General features: G+C 45.2%; 1 protein-coding gene and 1 long non-coding RNA gene across 8 annotated transcripts; one reads left to right on the top strand and one right to left on the bottom strand.

The window, feature by feature from the left end:
* Positions 1–616: 616 nt before the first annotated feature.
* On the bottom strand, positions 617–20,345 carry trim101 (tripartite motif containing 101). 7 transcript variants are annotated; one of them, XM_026154967.2, is made up of 12 exons: positions 17,529–20,345; positions 15,470–15,676; positions 12,842–13,011; positions 12,575–12,755; positions 12,310–12,405; positions 8,775–8,852; positions 7,965–8,120; positions 7,867–7,889; positions 7,642–7,766; positions 5,561–5,805; positions 4,129–4,258; positions 617–3,069 (listed from the first exon to the last, which is right to left on the bottom strand). In XM_026154967.2, exons 2-11 carry the CDS (start codon positions 15,650–15,652, stop codon positions 4,172–4,174), a joined length of 1,344 nt encoding a protein of 447 aa, XP_026010752.1. In that variant the 5' UTR covers positions 15,653–15,676; positions 17,529–20,345; the 3' UTR covers positions 617–3,069; positions 4,129–4,171. The 7 variants fall into 7 exon arrangements, with proteins under 7 accessions (XP_026010752.1, XP_080151205.1, XP_080151208.1 ...); XM_080295079.1 differs by lacking the exons at positions 617–3,069; positions 4,129–4,258 and adding an exon at positions 4,265–5,166; XM_080295082.1 differs by lacking the exons at positions 617–3,069; positions 4,129–4,258 and adding an exon at positions 4,265–5,166 and having other exon boundaries at positions 5,561–5,778.
* Positions 9,953–12,580, top strand: LOC113013844 (uncharacterized). Its single transcript, XR_003270873.2, has 4 exons — positions 9,953–10,073; positions 11,571–11,785; positions 11,919–11,996; positions 12,326–12,580. It is a non-coding gene; the product is annotated as an uncharacterized LOC113013844 (long non-coding RNA).
* Positions 20,346–20,402: the final 57 nt, after the last annotated feature.

Raw genomic sequence — 20,402 nt, 5'->3', positions numbered from 1 at the left:
AGGCGATGACTGGGAAATATTTATTGATGACTCCTCTATTATTTTATTAAGAAATAGTGGATTACCTGCCTCGGAAATTAAAAAAAATCCATTATCGATATATTCATCAGTGTCTGAGACTTCACGTTTTTTTAACAGTCCGAGTACAATTCTGAAGAACAGATTACACGTTACATTTCCAAACTGGCAGAAACACAGTGAACCAATCACACTGAGGTGTGTCATCACTCTGGTTAAAGGTGTTTTTTGTAACAACCCACTGTAAACTTTGACCTGCAGGGGGCGACACGGCATCAGCAGGTTTTTTATTTTATTCGTTTATTTTAGCCGCGTTTCCTCCGGATGCTGCTATGCTTTTACCTGCTAAATAAAGGTCACCCTGACTCACTGCTCCGTCCTGTGGTACAAACATGAAGGTACAGCCCAGGCCTGTTCTAACTCCGGCTTGCATCTCTACATCACAGTGCACAGATGTTCTCGACGTGAAGAGTAAGCAGATGTTTCTTCTCGGTTTGTTACTCAGCTGTTCTGAGATTATCTATGACACACACACAGGTACAGTGCTTATCAGATTCACTGCACACCTGTCATAAAAACAATAAAAGACAAACATTCATTTTAATTTCATATATATTTAATATAGTGAGTCGTGCCTCTTTAAACAGGAGCGATGAATTTCAAACTGAACTACTGACTTTAGTCACAAACATGAGCGAGCACCTCGCACGTCTGAGAGCAGTCACTACATTCAACCTCTCAAATGCATATTTGTGTAAATAAATGTAATTTAGCACCTTAATCAAAAATAATATTGATGAACTTTAATATTTTTCAGAGCTTGTGCGTGCTCGTGGGTTACCTGTTACAGAAACAACAAATCACAACAACAGATGCCTCAGGTGCTTTTATATTGTAAGACCTACTATAACACACAGAAAACAATGTTTTAATAATTAGCATTACTGTTAGCTGTGGCAGAAACCCGGCTGTGAGTGGGCCTCTGCGTGGACTCCAGGAGCACAGGTGACAGATTTACTTTAGACCAACGTGTTTTTAAATCATGACGACACATTTTACAGCAGCAGAAACACAAAAACGTCACATTGACGTGTTTGTGTGTAAACCTAAAAACACACCGTCAGAGAGTGTGACAGGTCTGCTGAGCTCTGATTGGCGCTTTAAGGCAGGTGTGCTTTTATTTTTAAAGGGCAGTCATCCAAACAGGAAGTGGTTTCTCCTCAGCACAGCTGCAAAATGCTGCTGAAATACTTTGGTTTGACACTTTGTGTTTATCTGTGAATGGAAATGCAGAACAGCTCTTCGCAGCACGCACAGCGTCTCCAGCCTCAGAGATCTGACCGATGTGATTTTTAAACCTGCGAGACGCCCTCATGACACACGCGCAAACACCACGTCCGTGGATTTCAGTGATTCTTGAGATAAGGGACAAAACACGTCCGCCGATAAAACCCGATTTTGGGGTTAAAAATATGCACACAAGTGTTAACCCAGCTGACTAAGAGACAAACCAAGGCAATGTTTACACAACAAAAGTATGATTTTGTGTTTTGTTATGCATATATATTTACTTTAAATGGTACAATACATTACCAGTACCCTAAAAATCCACTGTCCACAAGCAGGTGTGATGATATTAAAACAGAGAGAAAAATGAACAGTAATGTAAAATGAAACATCAAGTCACTAAGTATTTAAGTCAATACCTTATTTAATATCAAAATGTACACCTGAAATTTATTTTTGCATATTTTAAGTGATTAAAATCGTGTCCAGAGTTTTTGTCAACACCATCAGGTTTTTAAAAAAGTACAAAAAAATCAGGAATGATTGTGGGCAGCTTACACTCTGAGGACCCCTTTACCACTTCCTGTTCGATACACATGCCATGGTGAGTTTTTTTGTTTTAATTTCATTTATGGCACAACTTTGTGATAAAACTGCGTCACAGCCACAGGGCATGTAATCTGTAATCTGTAGTGGAATACATTTGAAAAGTAACCTTCCCAACGCTTCCAACACCTTATCAACTCCAAAATTCTGGGTTTTTGTTTATTTTTCCCTTTTGAAGAACCATATGTTTTGCTCCCTCATGATATTCCAATAAAAAAAGTTAATTTTCTCAATAAATGTGTAATTTTCATGCTGCTAAATATGATTGTTTCTTATAGAGATTAAATACAAGCTTCTGAAAATATGTACGACTGTAACTCTAATAACAAAAAGCCAAACAATCTTACTTTTAAATGTGGTATAATTAGTTTGAAAGCATAAACAGTAGAACAGAGAAGCTGCTGAAAGTCAAACTAGCTGAAACACTTTATTTAAAATATATATTTTGCATTTCTTTGTGTCTGATGGTGTTGACAAAAACGTTGCACTTCTCCAGCAAAAACATAAATTATTAAAAAATGTTACACCTGGGAGACCAAAACATGGTGAGACGGCCAAAACTTATAGTGTAACAATTATATGTAAATATGATTTTGAAAAATCAAAAATATTTTTTAGAAAATTAAAACCTGTTTTGTCCCTAATCTCAAGCATCACTGACAAAACACGCAGAAACTCAAAGTGTCCAAAGACTGAATGAGTCAGTCATGAAACAAAATCAGCATCAGAAAAATTATTATTTAAAAATCAACAATGAATATGTGAGAAGCATCATCATCATCATCATCATCATCACGACACACGCACATAAATGTATCACGCCTCCTCGGCCTGTGAACCTCGTTATTTCTCTGCTTTCACTTCCTGTTAGGTCAGCGATCGTCTGTCACACTTTCTACAAAAACGAGCCCAAAAATGTAATTTCTCAGGCACAATTTCAAAATAAGAGCCCAAACAACCAAACATCTCTCAGAGGAATCCCCCCCAACCATCCACCCACTGCCTAACTCTTGTTGTGGGTGGGGCTCAGCCAGGAGAAAAACTGGGCAGATGAGGAGGAAGTGGAGGAGGTGGAGGCAGCGATGCGGGGGCCGTGAGTCTCCCTCCTGGAGGGACAGCAGGTGGAGGTGAGCGTGAGCAGTACGAGTCTCCTGAATCCTGCAGATTAAGATTTCAGATTAAAAGATGGTTAAAACGGATTTGGCTCTCTAACACGCAGAGACGACCAAGACGTCACCTGGAAGCTCACCTGGTGTCTCATACCTGAGATAAACTTCCTGTTTGCTCCAAACTATTTTAAATCCTGTCCTGATGTTCAAAATGGTGACCTTTGACCTTTCTATTTCCAAACTGACTTCCTGCTGGATTTGGTTGGTCTTTATTTCCTCTCGGTCTGATGTCACGATTACAGAATGTTGCATTATTGTATTTTAATCTGCATGAATGAGCTTTTACATAATTATAAACAGCTTTTCTTTATATTAAATCAAGTGTCCGCAGAGCTTAAGCAAACTGGCCCAAAGACATGTTTCAGATGATTATTATGAATTCAATTTTAGAGCAACGTTAATGACAGACGTGTGGTGGGAGAGAAATTTACATATTTAATAAATGGAAATGTTTATCATGAATGATATAATATTATGCTTTAATAAAGCCTGAATAAAACAGTGATAATGCTTCCATATTTATACTACAGAGAATTAAAACTGTCATTACACAGACCGACCACAGGGTGTCAGCAGAGCTGAGTCTCCGCTCCTTGTCTGCACTGTAAGTTTGTCCAGTCCCACCACGCTCCTGTGCTCCACTCAGTACCACACAGTAAGAGTATTAATAGTATAAGTACTGCGGTAACAGTGATAGTAGTATGGGGGTAAAAAAAAAAAAAGTAAAATAAAAAAGAATAAAGTTCAAATAATTTTATTATTATAGATTTTTTTAGACAATCAGTGCTCGCTTTAAAAACAAATTCGACTGACTGTAACCTGATTTCATTTATTTGTAGTCGCTGTGAGTTTAAAGTGTTTTCTGTAAGAAGCAGAATTATTATGTTTATAATAAAACGCATCAGTGATCGTCTAAAAGTAAAGATTAATTCATCTTTAATGTAGTCTGACCAAAAGGATCCTAGAAAAGCTGTTTTTATCCTTTTAAAATAAAAGTATTCTGAGTCACATGCTTTTCACAATAAAAGCATGCCGCAGGTGAGCATACCTGAGCTGTGCGGCAGTGATGTTCGTGCGGCTCCGTGTGGCGTTTATGTGCAAATAAAGCAGCCGACGTAAGCCCACGCCCTCTGCAGGATGACCAGGAGGGCGAGCAGGTAGAAGAACAGTGTGACAGCCTGCAGGTGGAGAGGAGGGTGGAGGAGGGATGAGGAAGAGGATGGAGGTGAGATGCGGTGGATTATTTGCTAACTCTAACGAGCCGGCTGAGCGGCTCAGGTGGGAAGTCTCCACCTGTTCATTCAGGTGTAGCTGTGCTTCCCTCCTGCTCCCGTACATGGAGGGTTAAAGCTCTGATTATTCCTTTTTCCATATTTAAACTGATGTCTGAGCCTGCAGGCTGCGCCGGCGCCCGGCATCACGCTCGGCTCGCAGAAACAAAACGAATAAAAAGAGAAGAAGAAGCAGCTGTGGAGGTGGAGCCATATCTGTGGGTGGGAGCAGCGTGCAGAGCCTGGTCCATGATGATGACGAAGGATGACACTGACCTGAGAACGGGCGTCTTCAGCACCTCTCGTCTCCACGGTGACGTCAGAGCCTTTGGGTTTCTTCTCGTCGTCCTCTCTTCCTTTCGACGCTCCAAACTCGCCGTCTCTGCTCTCCGTGTGACGCTTCTCCTTCCTCACAGCTTCATCCTCCTCGCTCCTCCCCAGCCTCACCCTGAGCTCACTGCGCCGGCACCAGTGACGAGCATCCTTTGCTTCCCTTTCCTTCGGCCTCGTTCAGCTGCTCCTCAGCGGCCTCGGACAGGTACGCCCAGCCCTGCACCTCCTCCTCCTCCTCGCTCTGAGGTTCTTCTGCTGGATTTTTTGAGCAGATATGAGAGCAGATGGGGACTCATGGAGGACAGATAGGCAGCCTTGTGGGAGGAGATTTGACCCCAGCAGCATGAAGTGAACCCGTCCTCGCTGATGCATCGATGGACCTCCGGCAGGGTTTGTCCAGGAGCTGAGGGGCTCAAGCCAGCTGTGCACCAGCCGGGGTAAAAGTCAGCATCCTCCTCCTCCTCTTCATCCATCCCCTCACACTGACAGGTGAAGACAGTTACAGCCACATGTTTAACCACTCGCTGTGTTTATCCCTCCGTGATGGTTTTGGAGACCTGCAAATGTTCTCTTAGTAAAACATGCATTTCCTGCAAACCCTGTATACAAAAGACGGACACAGACTCAAGCCCATTGGTCAGTGAGGTCCAGCTGTTCACGGTTTGTAGCATTTTGAAGCCTCATTGGTAACGTTTCAATTGCCACCATGTTGGTTTTGTTTCAGGAAGTGACCATATTTGGACAACCTTCATGTCTCACAGCCGACCCTCAGCTCTACTGATGGACTCTTTCATTAGATTATATGTTAGAGAAATTCTGAGTAGTTTACAATCAAATGTAAAGGTGAGCGTCTTTAAAGCAGGTGTGATACTCTACCTGCTGTGTGCTCATTCCCTCCTGCCGTTCGCCGCCCTCTTTAGCTAGCTCGGCGGCGGCTTCCTCCTCTCCCTCCGTGATATGACCCGAGTCCAGCTCAGGAGTCTCCTGCTCTGAAACCTCCTCTGCGGCCTGCTGGTTGCCGTTTGGTTCTGTGTTCTGGATCAAAGAATCTTTGGGTTCTTTTGGCTCTGGTTCTTCAGGAACATCCTTCACGACTGGAGAGATATCACAAAACCATGATGCTGAGGGAGGAGGAGCCAAAATTTTCTGAATTTTAGAAGATTTCAGAAAATCTGAGCATGAACAGAAATGAACAAAGACTTAAAAATGGGCGGGGTTTTATAGAAGTGACCTTTAACATGCACGCCCACGTCTAACGGCTGAGAGCTGGACCAATGAATACTGCTCACACTAGTTCGTCTGCAGCTGCAGTCCTTCATACTCGTCGTCATTATTGTTTGAATTCTTGACGTGGCTCCTGATGCTCTGCAGCAGCTTCACTGTGAGTTATTCTGCCTCTGCTCAGGACCTCCAGGACCAAGCTTGGCGCCTACTACACCTACATGTGAAGGCGCCGCCCCTCGCCCTGCTTCTTCAGGAGGGGACGTTAAATTAAAGCACGTGTCTGTATTGTGGAGATAAAACACTACAACCTGATTAGTTTGGTAACCCGCTGCAGCTGAAGACATCTGTGTTACGATCAGAGATGGGCAGTAACGCGTAACGCGTTACTGTAATCTGATTACTTTTTTCAAGTAACGAGTAAAGTAAGGGATTACTATTGCAAAATCGGTAATTAGATTACCGTTACTTTCCCGTAGGAACGCTGCGTTACTGCGTTACTAAAACCGTGATTTTTTTTTGCGAGAATGTCTCATGACAGTGACGTAAGCGAGTGCGACGTTGGTGACAGCAGCTGTGTGCAGATCAACAGTGGATAATATATCGAGTGCAGAGAGAGTATGAGCGTGCAGCGTTTAAAGCGTGGAAGTACTGACCTTACTTTGAGTTTGGTTCCATAAAAAGTGACAAAAACATTAGTGTCCGCTGTGCGTGGGAAGAAAACTTCTTTTTACAGCGAAAAAACCCCTAAACTTCCAACAAGCACCGAGTAGCTACGACGTAATGGGAAACTCACAGAGAAACTCGCGGATTCTTCCACTGACCGCGGCACACCTGCACCAGGGTAAACCTCCGCCTACCCTGCTCCTGCTTTACAGGTGAAAATAGAGCAACAGGACCGCTGAGTCTTTGACTTTATTTATTTTCTGCTGTGTTTTACTTGCATCTATTTGAAAGACTGAGTGTAAACACACAAAATATTTTATTTTATGAGCTGGAATGTGCAGAAAATAGGTTTAAATGTTAAACTAATTTATTCAAGTCAGAGAATGTTGCATATAATTAAGTTTTTGCTTGATGCATAAAGTTAAAAGATTAAAACTAATAAAACAAGTTAAAAAAAGAGACTTTTCCATTTGATTACATTTTGTATGATGGATTATGCAGAAAAAGTAGAATTGGGCTGAAAGATCTATCGCTTTATCACCTCTTCAGGTTGTAAATCGTGTTTTTAAAAAGTAACTAAGTAACTAAGTAACTAAGTAATTAATTACTTTTGAAAATAAGTAATCAGTAAAGTAACGGGATTACTTTTTGGGGGGAGTAATCAGTAATTAGTTACTGATTACTTTTTTCAAGTAACTTGACCAACACTGGTTACAATGATCACAGGGAAGCACCTGGGCAGGTATCACTGATGACAGCTGACCTCCTGCATCCTCAGAGTGTTGGTGCCAACATGGCGTCGCACACTGCGGATCCTCTGACCGATAACACGGCTGCTGTGAGGTTACTCCAACAACAACCCATAACCAGCTCATTGTGCAGTAATGTGCTCCAAACAGAAGCCACACCCACAGCATTTAAACCAATCAGAGGAAAGGCACTTTAAAGTGGGAGGAGCTAAACAGGAAGCGCTGCAGGATCATATAAAGATGGCTTATTGTAGCCTTCGTGTCATGCAGAGCTGCCCTGTGTCGGGTTGAGGAGGTGGAAATGAGCCGAACGAGTCGAACCTTTGATGAAGTCGATGCTCTTCAGCGCCCTCTCCTGCTCGCTGAAGTTAACCCTGTAACGACTCAGGCGCTCGTAACTTGGTCTCAGCGTCTCGGACGGACCCGAGGCACTCGCCGCCTTCACCCTGAGGACGGCGAGGACGCGAGGAGGTATAGGAAGCAAAAGAAGGTTGGTTAATGCTGACGAAGTGAAGGAAGGCGTGAAGAATATTTCCCGTCACTCACTTTGTGATCATCTCTGCTGAACTCTGAAAGAGGAGGAGGAGACAAATGAGCCGAGTCAGACTCGTCACCGCCGCACACAGGAAACGGGAGTCGCTCACCTGAACAAAGGCGGCCATGTTGGGCTCTTCCATGCTGCTCGCGGCGCTCTCCGCCAGCCTGCTGTTGGCTGCCATGCTGTCATCATGGCAACGCACCAGCGCCCGCGCGTGGCCCGTCTTCTCCTCTTGCTCAGAGCTGATTCGCTGCGCCATCGCCTTCGATCACAGTAAAAAGAAACACTATGAGGCGTGACCATCGTGTTCAAACAAGACGTAGTACAGAGCTTTCTGTCACAAACAGACAGCAGGCGCAAGAACATTCACCGCAGAGGCTGCAACGTGTTTGAGGACACGTGTCCTCATCCGAAGGACGTTATCCTGATTACGTCCCTCAGACGAAGACACGACAGAGCAGCAGGCGGGTCTCTGTGCGGTGACAAAACAGCGACTGCTTCTTTCTGCTTGGGACTGTAAAATCAGTTTCCTGCTCACAGCGTTTACAGAGTGACGTCAGGGAACTGAAGCTTCCTGCTGAAACAGAAGCAGCGATGGAGGCAACCAAGTAAAAGAAGAAGGACTTTGTGAGGTTGCAGTCGTCTGATTGGGTCTGCAGCTTTCAAAAACAAAAACGTACTTTTATTGGTGCAAAGTCCAAACAGGAAGCTCACTCCTCATGCAGACACACTGAGGGTAACCAGGGAAAGGAGACACAGGGACACACAGCAGACACTGCCACAGGGCAGGAAGTCAGACTGAAGACAAAGCACAAGCAACACGGGACTACCAAAATAAAACAGGAAACCTACGCGCACGGCACACATTTATATTTTAAAGTCCCGACGTCACTGAGGACGAGGGCTGAACTCTGACCTTCTGTCTTTCCTCCAGGATGGAGAACATGCGGTTGAACTTCTCGCACACGCTCTGTTTCTGAATGCTGCAGTTCTCCTGAGGAGCAACGACACAGTCAGTCAGGTCTGACGCAGATAAACCACGAGGCTCTTTCATGGACTCCTGACACTTTTGAATTCATCTTCGTGCAGACTCTGCTTCATCACATGCTCAATAACTGGATCGTGATGTGTGTGCACATGTTAACGAGCAGCTTTTGTGCAGATGTTCTGCAGCTGCAGTCTGAGGAGCTCGAAATCACAACAGCAGTCGCCTCAAGGTGCTTTATATTGTAAGGTAGACCCTGCAATAATACATAGAAACACCAACAATCATATGACCCCCTGTGAGCAGCACTTTGGCGACAGCGGGAAGGAAAAACCTTTGGAAGAAACCTCCGGCAGAACCAGGCTCAGGGAGGGGCGGGGCCATCTGCTGAATTGACAAAGTGAAGAGATGAGCAAAGGTGTCATGAAACGATCTGAAACTCGTCCCTGTCACGACCTGCGGGATCAGCAAGGAGCTGGTCATTATGTTCGCTCTCTCTCTCTCTCCTGTTTTGCTGGGGCGGACATCATGGTGGGTTCACGCCCTCGGCCCACGCCTCCCTGTATTGGAAACACCTGGACCTCATCAGGACCAGCCGGTATTGAAGAGGGGAGAGGTCTGCTGTTTGGCGCTGGATCGTTGTTAAACTCCCGTCAGTAACAAGTTCAAGCCAAAGTTTCTCGTGCCCGTGTGCAGAATATTAACGTGCATTTGTTTGTATCGAGCTTCCTCGGACCATCGCATTGTTCCAGGAGCAGTGTGTGGAAGGAGCGACTGGTCACAAAGCTGAGAGAGAGGGAGGAGCGTGTGTGTGATCCTCTTTTCCCCAGATTCCTGGAGGTCTGCCCCCCTCACGTCTTGTATATAGCACTATCCCCGCACAGCCTGTAAATACACTCGGTGAAGAGATTGTAAACAAACTTTCATTGTTAACTGGCTACTCAGCAGTGGTGTGTCCAGCGGGGTGGCCTGGGGGGGCACAGGTCACCTCCCCAACCAGACTGGCCACCCAGGTGCCACCCCGAAGCTAAAACAATAAAATTCAATCAAATAGCCAATGTACGATTATGTTTTCACCGTGAAACTCGGATGTCCGAGTGTAAGTGAATGCAGCATTGGCTTCTGCACTATGAGCATCAGGTTAGCAAAGGATGGAGAACCAAGCACGAAAGAGACACCGCGGAAAATAATTTTTCAGCCAAAGAAAATGAGGAGAGAATAAATGTCCCAGTAAGTAATATTAAGTTTGTTGAGTTTAGTAAACTTAAATTAGAATCCCAAGGAAAAAATAACACTTGAAGAATTATTGCAGCCGTCGCATATTTGAGACAGTCGGCTGCTGGGGGAGCTAGCATAAGAGTTATGAGTTATAAGATACAATCCAAGTCGTAGCATTGCTGTGTGGAGCTGCAGGTTTGGTTGCAGGTTAACACTGGCAGCGTCACCATGCCAGCTGACTGTATCATCAGCCAGTGTTCTGTATACATCAATATTACCAAAGTTTACCATGAGGCAGCACTTACACTGCACCGTGCGGTCCAGCTAATTTCTCTCATTACTGATCCTATCTGCCAGCTCCATGTTATGAATAGAGTGAATCACCCCTGTGCCATGTTCAGTGCAGGGATGTGCAGTTCTGGTCCTCCCGGTTCCAGATGTTTCCAGACTTCAACACAGCTGATTTAAAGGATCATTTACAAACACGTAGGTGTTTGGGGATTGTTTGATTTGAACTGGCTCTGTTGGTATCCGGTTGTTCAGTGATGACGCGACGAATCCTACTTCCGGGTCTAAAGTAGTCTGCGTTTAATATGGCTTTTGTGTTGTTAACATGTTTAATGTTTTGTATTTTCTTCTATTTGATCTCAAAAAGCTCCTAAAACAGTCAGTGATCCCTGTTGACCTCCCTCGGCTTTTATTACCGCTAATCATTTATTTAAGCTCAGTTTTTAAAACCTTAGGATGTAGCTACAGCCCAGCCCATGCAGCAGTATATGAATGACTAACCTCGTATTGTGGATGGATTATCTCAGTTGTTCTCCTGGCTGAAGTTTGGTCCTTTTACAGCATCCTGCCATGCGATTACATTTGTTCCTGACCACCGAGAACACTCACCTTAACTTTTATCGAGTGGAAAAAAAGTTAGCTTGTTTATATTATGCTAACATAGCTGTGTTGCTAGCGGTCACGTAGCACATCATTATATACCAGCTAGCCCAACTTCAGTAACCCTACAAACGTCACTGCTGTTTAGTTTTCTGTCTTCATTTATGTTGGAAGTGATAACAGAGCTGTACGTTTTAATTTGTTTCCAAAACCCCGCAGTCAGGACATGATATATTGTATTTAGATAGAAGCTAGCGAGCTAACTCCCTGCTAACTTCTAACTCCGTTAAATGTCATAAATTCCGTTTTCATGGATGCCGGGATGTTAAACTCGATTGTTACACCTGGTAGAGCAGAACGCTGATCATTTTATTAAAGATGAAAGACTTTAGACAGTTTTTCAACTCTCAGTAATGCCACAGTGATCGTTTGATATATGGACCTGCAGCGGAGTTTAGACCCAGACACGGCTAGTGACGTCAGACTGAACAACCGGATAGGAAACATCTAAAACGTGCAGGATAGGGTCCACGAGGGCCGGAAGTTGACATCCCTGACTTCTAGTCAAGGTCATCAGGAAAGTTGTTGTTTGTAACACAAGTTTTTGCTTTATTACTTCAGAGCCAACCAGTAGAGATAAAAGAACAGGAAGAATGAAAAGATTTCTTCCTTAAGAAGGCTAAAATACACCCAGAAGCAGAGAACAATGTCCGCAGTCATCATTGTCACCTGTGAGTTCTACAAATGAAGGTGTGTGAGAGAGAACGAAGAAGGAAAATGCAAGGAAGGGATGTTCAACCGATCCATAGGGGACAAATCCTAATATTTGTATTGTGGTACGTAACTGGAAAGTAAAACAAAATCCTGTTTTAAATAACATGTTTTTTTATTGTTACACTAAAACAATACACTGCCAACCCCAAATAGTAACATTATTTAATGAAATGTAATCTTTTGATATTATCCCAGCACCTGTTCATGATCCACCAGATAACCAGGATGCGGTGCCTTTTGAAACATCATGTACGACACCGGGCCATCCACATGGTATTGAACCTCCAGTCTTACTTATAGACTAATATTGACAGCCTTTAAAATCTCATTCTAATAAGAGTTATTAGGGTTATAGGGTTATTGCATTATGGTTAACAGTTGATAGACTTTTTTTAACACTATCTGTGCCCCTACCTGCCCCCCAACAGAAACACGCCACTGCTACTCCTGCGTGCGGATGCTGAAAGGCAAACCGTGACCGTCTCATAGCTCAGACTGTTTCTAACACTGTGAACTGAGCTGCCAATCACAAGACTTCTACAATGAATGTTATTGTTGTTTATTGGTTATCGCTGACATCACACACCTCTATGTGTCTGCAGGTCTCCTCCAGCTCATTGATCACAGTCTGGACTTTGTCGCTGAACGCCCTCAGAGAGGCGACGCCTTCGCGCAGCTGGTCCTGGAGAACAGAAGGAAGTGACTGCATGAGGTGGTAACAGCTGCAGGTCATTCAGCAGAAAACAGCTGTGAGAGCTGAGCAACAGTGTGAGCCGGACACACAAACACAGAGATCATTTATTTAAGCGCCTAATAACAATAATAACGCAGGCAGCAGGTCACTGCAGTACCTTCTGCTGCTGGTAGATGGCGCTCAGAGGAGCCACCTCGCAGGACTGATGGGCCCCGAAGACTTTGCAGAGCGAGCAGGTGGGAACCTGACAGGTGAGGCAGTAGATGTTCACCTTTTCTCCCTCGTGGTCGGAGCATGTTGAATGAGCAGGAGGTGGAGGTGAAGGCGGAGGGAGGGGCCTGGAGGTGAACACACAGGAAGTGGTTAAACACCGCGTCTCTGCTTTAATCACCTGTCGTCAGACATCACCTGGCTGTGACTCAACCTGGTGCTGTTGATTTCCTCTTTGTAGATGTCGATGATGTTCTCCACCAGCAGGTTTCGCTGAAGGCCGTAGACGCCGTGGCGGTCCAGCAGCACTTCTTGTCTGCAGGACGGACAGCGGAAACGCCCGCTGTTCACCGACATGGTGGTCCGAGCGTGGAACAGAGACGGCTGCACACAGGAAGCAAGAAACCAAAATGCCAGCTTAACCCCGAACGCCATCGTGACGCACAAACCGGGCGGCAAACAGCGGCCGAGCCTCCCATCACACAACATCTGTTACTGGAGCATCGAAGACACACAACATCAAAGTGACAGAAATGATCCTCGCTACGTGATCTTTGTGTATCTGCTGTACTGTTAGCTGTGCTTGGTCACCTCCAGTTTTACTTTGGCGGTCTGTCTTATTGTGGTTTTACTTCCTGTTGTTGTTGCCAGCCCCGGCTTACCTGTGCCCACCTGTGTCCTTCCTCACTGCTTTACTGTGATCACAGCTCCACGTCTGCACTCCCTTACAGGACGGACCGAGCTTCCTTCTACTCTATTTCTGTTCAGCCTTTACTAATGAAATACAAACAAAGCCGTTGTCCGGATTTCAGCAACCTTCAGTTTCATTCTCAGCTCTCAGCTCACAGCTGGAGTCGGTGCTCGGTTGTTTTGTGCTAGATTCTGAGCTGAAGGTTTCATCTCTCTCCAAGCAAAGTTGACACAACCAAGCAAAAGAAGATCCAAACTACGCTTCGCAGTTCACTTTCTCATGAATTGCTTCTTAGCTTTTCTGTTTTGCTTCCATCACACGTAATGCACAGCTCTGTGTCTCAGTGAACGGCACGAACAGCTTCCCATCTACAGATCTGTTTCTGCATTTTCACTGGCTTGTTACCCACCAGTCTACTGTTATGTGCTGACTTCCAACAAGGAAGTCTCCTTTCTGCAGTTCAAGACTGAAGAGATGTAAACTTTTTAAAATGATGACGAGGAGCAAAACTCTCAGCTGTGTCTGTAATCAAACCTCCGTAACGTTGCTCTGCTTCACGTCAGCAGCATCAGGTCATGTTCACATGTTGATTAATGGTTTTCTTTCGTTTTTGATCTACTGCAGAATATTTGTATAAATCCCAGACCAGGAAAACCACCTCCATGTTTTTCTGTTTTATCCTCAGTTACTTTGACACAAAGGCCTCTGCTGTGATGCTCACACCTGTGACAAAGTCTCACAAGTGTCAGCTTCCTTTTTATAGATGCAAAAATATGGAAATGTGCTGATGCGTGATCAGAATTATAATATTTCTGACTGTCTGAGGCAAAATTCCCCCGATTCCAATCGAATCGATTCTAGAAATCAGTGACGACACCCAGCCCTGAGATTTAGCTCCACCTCCTCCTATCCCAGCATCTTCCTCTGTAACATAACCTTCTGCCTGTCCTCCATAAACCTTCGCTCTGCTCCTCCTTTACCATCACAGCGTTTGTTCCCCCCTCCCCTCCTCTGTCTTCAGGCTGGAGCACCGGAGGAGGTCAACATTAGCACGGCTCTGATTTACGTGAAAATGTTCGCAGATGTGAGGCAGCAGCAGGTTTCATTACCATGTTGCACATTTGGAGTCATATCTTCATACACAGACAGTGAAATAAGAAAAATGGCAGCAGTGTAGATGTTGATGCTCCTGGATGTGCGAGTGGAGGAACTGCTGGGGGAGAAGACTCTGCAGGGCACACGCTGTGTTTACAATACACCTTCTCTGTAATGTCCAGCAGAGGGCAGCTGCGGTCTGTGACAAGACGGACGCCCTGTATTTGTAAAGCGCTTTACTCGTCCCTAAGGACCCCAAAGTGCTTCACACATCCACACATTCACACACACATTCACACACTGGTGATGGCAGCTACATTGTAGCCACAGCCACCCTGGGGCACATTGACAGAGGCGAGGCTGCCGGACACTGGCGCCACCGGGCCCTCTGACCACCACCAGCAGGCTACGGGTGAAGCGTCTCGCCCAAGGACACAACGACCGAGACTGTCGGAGCCGGGGCTCGAACCGGCAACCTTCCGATTACAAGACGAACTCCCAACTCTTGAGCCACGATCGCCTGAAGTCTTTCCTGATTGGTTCATGGTTTCAGGTGTGAGTGAACAAAAAGGAAGTTCATTTTAGAAATGATGGTCCTGTTAGAGTCAGAGAGGAGCAGGTAGTGGAGGAGGATTAGGGCGGGGCTACACAGTGATGGACAGGTAACCTCTGTATGAGGGGGGAGCTTCGAGCGCTCACCAACCTGTGACATCACTGTGGCCATCTTTACTTGGTTACTTGTGTGTGTCTGTGCTGTGCTCACTCACACACACACACACACAGAACAATAACAGTGAATGTGTTCATGACAGCTGACTTTGTGGTGCCTCCGTGAGCAAACCAGTTAAACATCCACATGTCCCAGTTTAGCCACAGATAATCCACTTAATCTGTCCGCACACCACGTGTGTGTGTGTGTGTGTGTGTGTGTGTGTGTGTGTGTGTGTGTGCGCGTGTGCGTGTGCGTGTGCGTGTGTGTGTGAGTGTGTGTGTGTGTGCGTGTGTGTGTGTGTGTGTGTGTGTGTGTGTGTGTGTGAGAGAGAGAGAGAGAGAGACCTGGTAGAGCTCGTTGGCACACTTCCTGCACAGGTTGTGCTCGCACGGCAGGATGACGACGGGTTTGTTGAAGATCTCCAGGCAGATGGGGCAGATCAGCTGTTTCTCCAGCGTGGTCAGCGCCACCTCGCGCTCGGCGCCTCTGCTGCCCTGCAGGCAGCTCAGGTCAGCTGACAGCGACATGGGCGCTCCGCCGAGCTTCACCTCCTGGTAGAAGCAGTACAGACACTCACTTCACATCAGCAAAGACACAAAGCTGTGACGTTTGTGAAGCAGCACCAGTGACTCACACAGACACACACACACAGACTGTAGTTAAAAGGTGGACGTAACCTCGGGGTCTAAGATGTGAAACTTAAATCTGCAGTTTTTCTAAGAGAGAAGCGGAACATTTCATTTCACAGGTACCAACATCTGCACATCTGCTCTTCTAATCAGCCTGCTGATGAAACAAAATTCAAGATGGCTGCATGACCCCGACTGTGAGGCGGCTGTTAATTGTGAACGACCCTGTTTGTGCAAAGTGACAAGTGTTTGGCAGCTGTGCTGATTCATGGGATGATCATTTAAAATCATCCATCGTTAACATCTGTCCAGCCTTGTTATTCACACTGTTTGGACTGGTTTTGGCAGCCTTTCAAAATAGAGGCGCGATGCCTTTGCTACACTGACAGGAGATTCATTCTTATAAGGTGACAGATGAGACTCTGAATCAGACTTAATGCAATTATTAATAATTCATTTAGTATCGCGGTTGGGACACCTGTGAACACACGAGCTCAGACTGCAGGTTTCCCCTTCGGCTCTGAAGTTCACACAGACCTGTGCACCTCTCAGTCAGCTGTGCGGACTTTAGGGAAAAGAAGCCAATCGAAATGCTGTGTTTGTCTGCAGCTCCATGCATACGGTCACAACACAAACACCCGACTCAGAGCCCATTCCTCAACACAGTTTGAGTTGTGGTTCAGTCTAACGAGGCTGACGAGTGCGGAGGTGATGATGGAGAGACCCCACAGCTGCGCCACGAGAAAGAGACAGGAAACAAACTCCTGCGTATCTACCGCAGGTGGAAGAGTTCAGGCTGTCAAACTCAGGAACTCTCTAAGTCAGTGGCTCCCAAACCTCTTTTGCTAGGCCCCAGGAAAAATGCCCCCCCCCCCCCCCCCCCCCCGCACAAACACATCCTCCAACCACACACACCCATATTTTGCCGCATTGCAGTTTATTTCACCTCAAACATTTAGCAAACAATTAAGCAAATGCAAGTAAACTGCAATAAATTACAGGCAGTAATAAAACAAACTACTAACTCTTTTACGCTGCGTCCGCACCTACACGAGTATTTTTGAACACGCAGCTGTTTCGTCCACGTAAACGTTTCGAATCACCGTAAACGGAGATTTTTTGGCCACGTTATTGTTTACATGAGATGAATAGCAGAATGGCAGATAGCGACAAAATACTGTTAATCTGACTGTCTGCAGGTTTACACGCAGTTACTGTCCCTCCGCTTACAAAGGCAGAGGCGTCACGCTGTGATTATTTTACATGTAGTTGTTTTTCCTGTGTAATAATGTTCAACATTGCATCAATACATTTTTCAAAAAATGCCTCTCTGTGCAAAATGGGTTCAAAAACATAAACAGCTGTGGGATCCTGTTTGTCCGTGATTTGAAGAGCCCAGCGCTGCTCCTGATGCAGGGAAAACCAACCCTGCAGGGAGACCTACCTCAGCACCTGTGCAGGTGAAGCCAAAGGGCAGATTTGCTTCACCATATTTTCTAGTCTTTGGCTCAGAATGAAGTTGGTTTGGAAACATTCAGCGATGCTTCATCTCCTGATTGCGTTTGTGTGGGCGCCTCATCAAAACCGTTATGCTAGCAGCGTCCAAGCGTTCTTTTACTTTTTTCTTTTCATACCCCCCCCCTGCAATGGCTCTGCGCCCCCCTAAGGGATGGGCCCCACACTTTGGAAACTCTGCTCTAAGTGATGCACACAGAGGCAGCCACTAGCATGAAGTGGTCCTCTTGATACTTCAGATGGATTGTCAAAGACTCACTGGATGTTTTACCTCTGCCGTCGTCCGGTTGGTGCTGCGAGTACCCACCCAGAGACGGCCGGAGGTCAGACGGTTCGTGAGCTCTTCTCTTCAGAGACTCCAAATGTGTCCCGCGAGAAAGAGTCCAGACGTCTTCCTCACCAAAACTGTCCTGTTCTCTGAGTCTTCTTGTACTTCCTCACCATCTGCAGAAAAGTGTGGAGGGGGGCTGACCTGAGGGGGCGTCAGGTTTCAGCCTCTCTCACACACACACACACACACACACACACACACACACACACACACACACACTTTCCATATGAGGAGGCTGGTATGTGGACAGATTAAGCCCTGGCCGTGCTGGAACAGCCAGCTCAGCCTGATCCTTCAGCTCTGGTTTTCTGCTTCGACCTTTTAAAGTTTTAGATCTGAAGCAGTATTTCACAAACAGGTCACAGAGGAAAACAATACATCAGTACAGCTTTTATCTGCTAGTTTACAATATCTGTCTGATGTAAGTGTTTGAGAATGGCTGTCAGATTACAGCGTTTATCCTCAACAGTTAACCGTCTCCTATGTGGGCCTTTATTTTCAAGGGCTCTCTGTTTTTTGGGAGTGAGGTCATGTTGGCGGGGCAGTTCAGGTGTGCTACTGTGAAAATCATTTGTTTCAGAGCTCCGGCACCCGGCTGGTAAGCCTGTGAGACTGAAACAGCGAAACACTCGCAGCAGTTTGGGTTTTTAGCTTTTTTGTTGTTCAGTCTGACACAACAGCACCTCCTGCTGACCACTTTGGTACTGACACATCTTGATAATATTATTCTATGAAAGGGAACCCAGCACTGCACACTTCTAAACCAGACTACATTTTATTCCTCACACAGGATCAGTTATTATATAATAATTAAATCTCATCACTGTAATTCAGTAGTTAAGCTTAAATGCATCTTTATTGTCTCCACACTCTTCTTCTACAATACTTGAGATACAGCGTGTTAAACCTCACCACTAGATGTCAGCAGAGTTCTGTCTTCTACCCAACTGAAGTGCATAATCCTAGCTATGGTGGCCGCTGTAGGACAAATATATTTTACCGTATTAGAATAATATAAACATACCAACGAATGTGACGAATCGTCCGTATGTTACACGTTGGGAATGATAATGCTTTGGGGGAGGCTGTAAAACTTTGTGAAAGGAGTATGATACGAGTCAGTGAGTCAGAGAAGCTCACTAGCTGGCTTACATCTGTACACAAGTGTGTTGCTAGCATTTGGTGGCTAAACTCCAAGCTAGGGGCTGATATTAAATGGCCGGCTGGGCTAGAATCTAATACTGAGTGTAGATTGCTAAACTGTAGACTGGGAACTGCTCCTGGAGTTCCAATCTGAAAACTATGGGAGGGTCTGTACGACAATGAACTTCGAACGGGGTGCTGATGCCCTGAGGACTGTGGGGATTCTCCTGCCTCTTGACTTACTTCTTAAAAAGTATGTGTCAATGCCAGGCCCCTTTCTCAGCTCGCTGAGGCACTTCTTCCTGCCTTGGTGGATGTTAAGGCCCATGTCAGTTGTTAGTTTTGACCAGCCACAAATTGGTTAGAGCAGTGGAGAGTAGACTTTATCAAAGTAGATGTCTTTCTGAAAGCGCTGTAACTAAGTTTAAGAATATAATCCACCCACTGTTATCATCTTCAATGCCCTGTACCAACACAGAGCAGAGCAGCTATCTGAACGCTAACAGAGGTCGATCATCTTGTTAATAATTTTACCTCCTCACTACGTACGACTCTGGTCGTAATTAATTCTTCGATCTTAAATATGATCAACCTATCTCTAATAATCAGCTATGTACCACAGGCCTTCAAGCTAGCTGTAGCTAAACCTTTACTCAAAAAGCATCTCTAGACCCAGCAGTCTTAGCTAATTATAGGCCAATCTCCAACCTTCCTTTATATCAAACATCCTTGAAAGAGTAGTTGTCAAACAGCTAACAGATCATCTGCAGAGGTTTATTTGAAGAGTTTCAGTCAGGTTTCAGAGCTCATCACAGCACAGAAACAGCTTTAGTGAAGGTTACAAATGATCTTCTTATGGCCTCTGACAGTGGACTCATCTCTGTGCTTGTCCTGCTAGACCTCAGTGCAGCGTTCGATACTGTCGACCATAATATCCTATTAGAGCGATTAGAACATGCTGTAGGTATTACAGGTACTGCGCTGCAGTGGTTTGTATCATATCTATCTAATAGACTCCAGTTTGTGCATGTAAATGGAGAGTCCTCTTCACACACTGAGGTTAATTATGGAGTTCCACAGGGTTCAGTGCTAGGACCAATTCTGTTTACATTATACATGCTTCCCTTAGGCAGCATCATTAGAAGACATAGCATACATTTACACTGCTATGCAGATGACACCCAGCTCTATCTGTCCATGAAGCCAGATAACACACACCAATGAGTTAAACTGCAGGAATGTCTTAAAGACATAAAGACCTGGATGGCTGCTAACTTTCTGCTTCTTAATTCAGATCAAACTGAGGTTATTGTACTCGGCCCTGAAAAGCTTAGAAATATGGTATCTAAGCAGATTCTTCCTCTGGATGGCATTACCTTGGCCTCCAGTAACACTGTGAGGAACCTTGGAGTCATGTTTGACCAGGACATGTCCTTCAACGCACATATTAAACAAATATGTAAGACTGCTTTCTTCCATTTGTGCAACATCTCTAAAGTTAGAAATATCCTGTCTCAGAGTGACGCTGAAAAACTAGTTCATGCATTTATTACTTCCAGGCTGGACGACTGTAATTCATTATTATCAGGAAGTCCTAAAAACTCCCTGAAAGCCTTCAGCTAGTAAGGCTAAGGCTGCATCCTACCTCTTTCTTACAAC

Source organism: Astatotilapia calliptera, chromosome 20 (genome assembly GCF_964374335.1).
Source record: "Astatotilapia calliptera chromosome 20, fAstCal68.1, whole genome shotgun sequence".
NCBI lineage: Eukaryota > Metazoa > Chordata > Actinopteri > Cichliformes > Cichlidae > Astatotilapia > Astatotilapia calliptera.
This window is presented reverse-complemented; position numbering and strand designations above follow the sequence as displayed.

Bases quoted from the DNA above. Each gene is read 5' to 3' on its own strand.
- trim101 (XM_080295079.1), bottom strand. From the start codon at position 15,652: ATGTCGCTGTCAGCTGACCTGAGCTGCCTGCAGGGCAGCAGAGGCGCC. The intron at 13,012-15,469 runs GTCTCTCTCTCT...TCCTGTGTGCAG, and splicing joins GTGCCAACGAGCTCTACCAG to CCGTCTCTGTTCCACGCTCG. The intron at 7,890-7,964 runs GTGAGCGACTCC...CTCCTCTTTCAG, and splicing joins ACATGGCCGCCTTTGTTCAG to AGTTCAGCAGAGATGATCAC.